At 45.0% G+C, this 6,290-nt stretch overlaps 1 protein-coding gene across 1 annotated transcript; it reads right to left on the reverse strand.

Annotated features, from left to right (window-relative positions):
- Positions 1-5,521: 5,521 nt before the first annotated feature.
- Positions 5,522-6,246, reverse strand: LOC122546361 (late histone H2A.2.2-like). The gene has a single exon (XM_043685097.1). It carries the CDS (start codon positions 6,244-6,246, stop codon positions 5,857-5,859), a length of 390 nt encoding a protein of 129 aa, XP_043541032.1. The 3' UTR covers positions 5,522-5,856.
- Positions 6,247-6,290: the final 44 nt, after the last annotated feature.

Genomic DNA, 6,290 nt, shown 5'->3' on the forward strand with positions numbered 1-6,290 from the left:
TGTCTTCCCAATCTTTCTCTTTGCCCCCCTCCTGTGTCCTCCTGTCCATTTTCTCTCTCTTCCCCCCACCCTTTGCCCTCCCCTATTCTCTCTCTCCTCACACTCTGCAAACACCAATTCTCTCTGCCCGTCATTCTCTTTCCCACTGCCAGTCTTTCTCTTCCCCACCACCCTCTGTTCCCCCCAGTGTTTCTCTTCCCCACCACCCTCTGTCTCCCACGTCTTTCTCTCCCACCCCCCAACCTCCACCTCCGTCCATTCCCTCTCCCTTATCCCATAACCGTCGTCTCCCCTTTCTCATGCCTCAAGGCTTCTTTTATTGGTGCATCAAGCCCTTCTAAGAAAAGAGAAAGAGAGAGAGAGGGAGAGACAGAGAGACAGAGAGACAAAGAGACAGAGAAAGAAAGAAAGAGAAAGAAAGAGAGAGCGAGAGGAAGGTAATGACTCTACCTGGGAGACAGGGGTGCATGAGAGGTTGCTGATACTTCAAACTGAGAAAATCTAAGATATCTTCAGAAACATTTCTAAAGTCTGAAAGCGTGTTCAATTATTTTGGAAAGCTGCAGACATCTTTCTGAAACTTGCATTGAAATATGCCGTTAGGCCATACAGTTGAGGACAGGCTGGAAGGGGTGAATTGTCTATTCTTAGTCTTGTGAAAGTGGTTCTGGATATGTTGAAACAGTGTCAGAGGGTTGAGGAGAATGGAAACCAACATTTCGTTCCGTGCCGATCAGCTATCTTAAATTAATTTAGTCCCATTTGCCTACATTTGGCCCGTATCCCTCTCAACCCTTCTTATTAATATATCCATCCAGATGCCTTTTAAATGTTGAAATTCTACCAGCCTCCACCAATTCTACTGGCAGCTCAGTCCAAAAACGTACCACCCTCTGTGTGAAAACGTCACCCCTTAGGTTCCTTTTAATTTTTTTCCCCTTTCACTCTCAACCAATGCCCCTCCAGTTTTGGACCTCCTCTACCCTGGGGAAAAAGACGTACAAAAGTCGAACAGCCAGATAAAATGCAAAGGAATAAAATATTGACTCTCTGTAGGGGGGTTGGATTTTGGGTTCAGCCATTTTTTTTCTGCTATTGGCATTTGGACATTTAAAAACTGTCGATAACACCAGCGTCTTCAATCGCATATTGTGCACATTCACCGGTGTCAGTGAAATCCGACGCATGCTCCTCATTCTCTACTGAAACATCAAGCGAGCTTCCCTCCATGGACCAATGGAGTACCGGAAGGAGTCTAATCCTCCTACCAATCAGAGACAACCTGTAGTGCACGAATGCAGAAGTTCACTAGGAGCTGCAGAACACTGGTACGTGGGACTAATTTGGTCTGAGACAATAGTCAGCATGGACACGTTAGACTGAAAGGTCTGTTTCTGTGCTGAGTGACTCTGTAACTGAAGCATCGATTGTTTGTTCTTCAAAAATCAGATGAATTCAGCTTTGAATATATTCAATGACGTCCTAGCTACAGGAAGACATCCCCAATTCTGAACTCCATTCCTCTTGCTAATATACCACTTGTCTTGCTTTTGTTTGCTCCTCTCTGTCAATGAACCTTGGATTGCAACTTCCTTCCTTTGTGCAAACACCTGTGAATACCGCACTCTCTTTTCTCACCCCCTTTTACCATTTCTTTTTATCATTCTTGGATTCAATTGTTAACTTGCAGGAACTGAAAGGAAAGGGAATCCAGGTATGGGACAGACTCTAGGGAAGTTGGTCCAGGTCTGTGTCTCAATTGGCAAACACATGGCAATTGCAATTTTACAATGTTTGCCTTTGCTGCGGGAAAAAAAAAAGGGTAGAAATTAGCTGCATTGTTTAAATGATAATACATTTGGATGTGGAGAAAATGAGGACTGCAGGTCAAAGTCAAAAAGTGTAGTTCTGGAAAAGCGACTGCAGGTCAAAGTCAAAAAGTGTAGTTCTGGAAAAGCACTGAAGGTCAGGCAGGATCTGAGGAGCAAGAGAGTTGACGTTTTGGGCATGAGCACTTCATCAGGAATGATGAAAAAGGCTGTAAAAAAGGCTGTAAAAAGGTTAAAAGTTGTACAACACCAGGTTATAGTCGAACGGGTTTAATTGGAAGCACACTGGCCTTCGTAGACCCATCCAAATTCCTGTTAAATGCTGCAATTGTACCAGCCTCCATAACTTCCTCTGGCAGCTCATTCCATACACTTACCACTCTCTGTATGAAAACGTTGCCCCATAGGTCCCTTTTATATCTTTCCCCTCTCACCCTAAACCTATGCCCTCTAGTTCTGGACTCTCCGACCCCAGGAAAGAGGCTTTGACTATTTACCCTATCCATGCCCCTCATGATTTTGTGAACCTCTATAAGATCACCTCTCAGCCTCCGACTCTCCAGGGAAAACAGCCCCAGCCTGTTCAGCCTCTGCCTATAGCTCAAATCCTCCAACCCTGGCAACTTCTTGTAAATCTTTTCTGAACCCTTTCAATTTTCACAGCATTTCTTCGATAGGAAGGGGACCAGACTTGTCACAATATTCCAACAGTGCCCGAACCAATGTCCTGTACAACTGCAACATGACCTCACAACTCCTGTACTCAATATTCTGACCAATGAAGGAAAACATATCAAACGCCTTCTTCATTGTCCTATCCACCTGCAACTCCATTTTCAAGGAGCTATGAACCTGCATTCCAAGGTCTCTTTGTTCAGCAACACTCCCTAGGACCTTATCATGAAGTGTACAAGTCCTGCTAACATTTGCTTTCCCAAAATGCAGCACCTCACATTTATCTGAATTAAATTCCATCTGCCAACCACTTCTCAGCCCATTGTGTGGAGACGCAGAAAATGGAGGTGATACTAAATTAGTATTTTGCATCGATATTTAGTGTGGAAAAGGTAGGGAAATAGATGGTGACATCTTGCAAAATGTCTATATTACAGAGGAGGAAGTGCTGGATGTCTTGTAATGGGTAAAGGTGGATAAATGTCCAGGACCTGATCAGGTGTACCCTAGAACTCGGTGGGAAGCCAGAGAAATGATTGCTGGGGCCTCTTACTGAGAAATTTGCATCATCGATAGTCACAGGTGACGTGCCAGAAGACTGGAGGTTGGCTCACGTGGTGCCACTGTTTAACAAGGATGGTAAGGACAAGCCAGTGTCCTATAGGCCAGTGAGCCTGATGTTGGTGGTAGGCAAGTTGTTGGAGGGAATCCTGAGAGACAGGATGGACATGTACTTGGGAAGGCAAAGACTGATTAGGGATAGTCAACGTGGCTTTGTGCATGGGAAATCATGTCTCACAAATTTGATTGAGTTTTTTGAGGAAGTAACAAAGAGGATTGATGAGGTCAGAGCAGTAGTATGGACTTCAGTAAGGTGTTCAACAAGGTTCCCCATGGGAGACTGATTAGCAAAGTTAGATATCACTGAATACAGGGAGAACCAGCCATTTGAATAAAGAACTGGCTCAAAGACAGAAGACAGAGGGTGATGGTGGAAGGTTGTTTTTCAGACTGGAGGCTTGTGACCAGTGGAGTGCCACAAGGATATGTCCTGTGTCCTCTACTTTTTGTCATTTACATAAATGATTTGGATGCGAGCATAAGAGGTACAGTAAGTGAGTTTACAGATGAAAATAAAATTGGAGGTGTAGTGAGCAGCGAAGAAGGTTACCCTCAGATTACAAACAGGATCTTGAACATTTCCCATCAACCACCATCCTCTGTTGTCTTTCAGCTAGCCAATTTCTGATTGAAACCACTAAATTGCCCTAAATCCTATGCCTCCGCAGTGGCTACCATGGGTAACCTTAGCAAACGCCTTATCAAAAGCCACATACACATCCCCTCATTCACCCGAATGGGCACCTTCTCAAGGAACTCAATAAGGTTTGTGAGGCACAACTTAACTTCGCAAAACCGTGTTGACTATCCGTAACCAACATATTCCTTTAAAGATAATTAAAAGTCCTATCTCTTCTAGCCTTTACCAACACTTTGCTGACAACCAAACTAAGGGTCACTGGTCTGTAATTACCAGGGTGGTGTCTACTCTACTCTCCTTCTTGAACAAGGGAACACCATTTGCTATCTCCAGTCTTCTGGTGCTATTATTGTAGACAATGATGACAAAGATCAAAGTCAAACTCTCGGCAATCTCCTCCGTGGCTTCCAAGAGAATCCTACGATGAATCCCATCTGGCCCAAGGCATTTATGTATTTTCACACTTTTCAAAATTTCTAGTACCTCCTCCTTATGAAACTGGATCCCAACTCGTCTTGCAAATGTTTCTCAGCATTCTCCTTGACAAAATTGTCATTTTCCAGTGTGAATACTGACAAAAAAATGATTATTTAGCGTTTCCCTTATTTCCTCTGACTCCACACACAACTCCTACTACTGTTCTTGATTGGCCCTAAACTGACTAGTGATTCTTTTATCCCTTATATGCCTATACAAGTCTTTAGGGCTTTCCCTGATCCTACCCACCAACAACTTCTCAGGCCCCCTCCTCACTCGTATTAGCTCTATTTTTAGTTCTTTCCGCGTTACCTTGTAACACTCAATTGCCTGAACTGAGCCTTCACTTCTCATCGAACATAAGCTGCCTTCTTCCTCTTGACAAGCAGTTCAACTTCCTTAGTAAACCAAGGTTGATGGACTCGACAATTTCATCCCTGCCTGACAGTTACATACTTATCAAGGGCACAGAGTAGCTGTTCCTTGAAGAAGCTCCACATTTCTAATGTGCCTATCCCTTGCAGTTTCCTTCCCCATGCTATGCATACTAAATCTTGTCTAATCACATTGTAAGTGGCTTCCCCCCAGCTGTAGCTCTTGCCCTCTGGTGTATACGTATTCCATCGCTAAACATAACCGAAGTGTGATCATTACCAAAGTGCTCAGCTACTTCCAAATCTAACACCTGGCCAGGTTCATGACCCAGTACCAAATCCAATGTGGTTTTGTCCCCTGTTGACCTGTCTACATACTGTGGCAGAAGACCCTTTTGCACACAATGGACAAAAACTAACCCATCTAAAGTACTTGAACGATAGTATTCCCAGTCAATATTTGGGAAATTGAAGTCCTCCATAACAACTACTGTCACTCTTGCTGTTATTGAGAATCATCTTTACTATCCTTTCCTTTAAATCTCTGAAACTAATGAGAGGCCTATAGATAACTCCCAGTGTGACCTCTCCATTCCTGTTTCTAAACCCAACGCATACTACCCACCCCCATCTCTTTTGCCAATTTCTTTGATCTTACTGAAACATCTAAATCACGGATTCTGGATTAGTGGTGCTGGAAGAGCACAGCAGTTCAGGTAGCACCCAAGGAGCAGCGAAATCGACATTTCGGGCAAAAGCCCTTCATCAGGAATAAAGGTAGAGAGCCTGAAGCGTGGAGAGATAAGCAAGAGGGGGGTGGGGAGAAAGTAGCATGGAGTACAATAGGTGAGTGGGGGAGGGGATGAAGGTGATAGGTTAGGGAGGAGAGGGTGGAGTGGGTAGGTGGAAAAGAAGATAGGCAGGTAGGACAAGTCATGGGGACAGTGTCTAAATTACGGAACCTTACGATCTTACATTCTACAAGCACGTGATGAAAACTAGTGCATACAAATAAACCTGGTTTTTAATTTTATACACCCCAGTCCAACATCAGTATCTCCAAACCACAAGTATTCAACAACAAGGCAATAGTAATTGACCGATCTCAGGTTCAAAGTTCAAGCTTATCCACGTTAAAAGTAAAATAAACCTGACAGAGATGACAGTGTAGCTCCTTTTACAGATGCTGTGAGTGGCTCTTAAAAGAGCCTTTGGGTTGTCAGATTCAAGAATACTCTCTTCACTTTTTAGCAGATCCAGAAGCGGCAGATTTCTTGGGCAGTAGCACGGCCTGGATATTAGGCAGCACCCCGCCCTGAGCGATGGTCACCCCTCCCAGCAGCTTGTTGAGCTCCTCGTCGTTGCGCACGGCCAGCTGCAGGTGCCTGGGGATGATGCGGGTCTTCTTGTTGTCCCGGGCCGCGTTGCCGGCCAGCTCCAGGATCTCAGCCGTCAGATACTCCAGCACCGCAGCCAGATAGTCCGGCGCTCCGGCACCCACACGCTCAGCATAGTTACCCTTTCTCAGGAGCCTGTGAACACGGCCCACCGGGAACTGCAGGCCAGCCCGGGACGACCGAGACTTCGCCTTGGAGCGAGCTTTCCCACTGCCCTTTCCTCTTCCAGACATTTTCACCACCACTTTCAGAGAGAATGCTGCACTCCGCCCACATT

Source organism: Chiloscyllium plagiosum, unplaced genomic scaffold, assembly GCF_004010195.1.
Source record: "Chiloscyllium plagiosum isolate BGI_BamShark_2017 unplaced genomic scaffold, ASM401019v2 scaf_35677, whole genome shotgun sequence".
In the NCBI taxonomy this organism is placed as follows: Eukaryota; Metazoa; Chordata; class Chondrichthyes; order Orectolobiformes; family Hemiscylliidae; genus Chiloscyllium; species Chiloscyllium plagiosum.

Bases quoted from the DNA above. Each gene is read 5' to 3' on its own strand.
- LOC122546361 (XM_043685097.1), bottom strand. From the start codon at position 6,246: ATGTCTGGAAGAGGAAAGGGCAGTGGGAAAGCTCGCTCCAAGGCGAAG.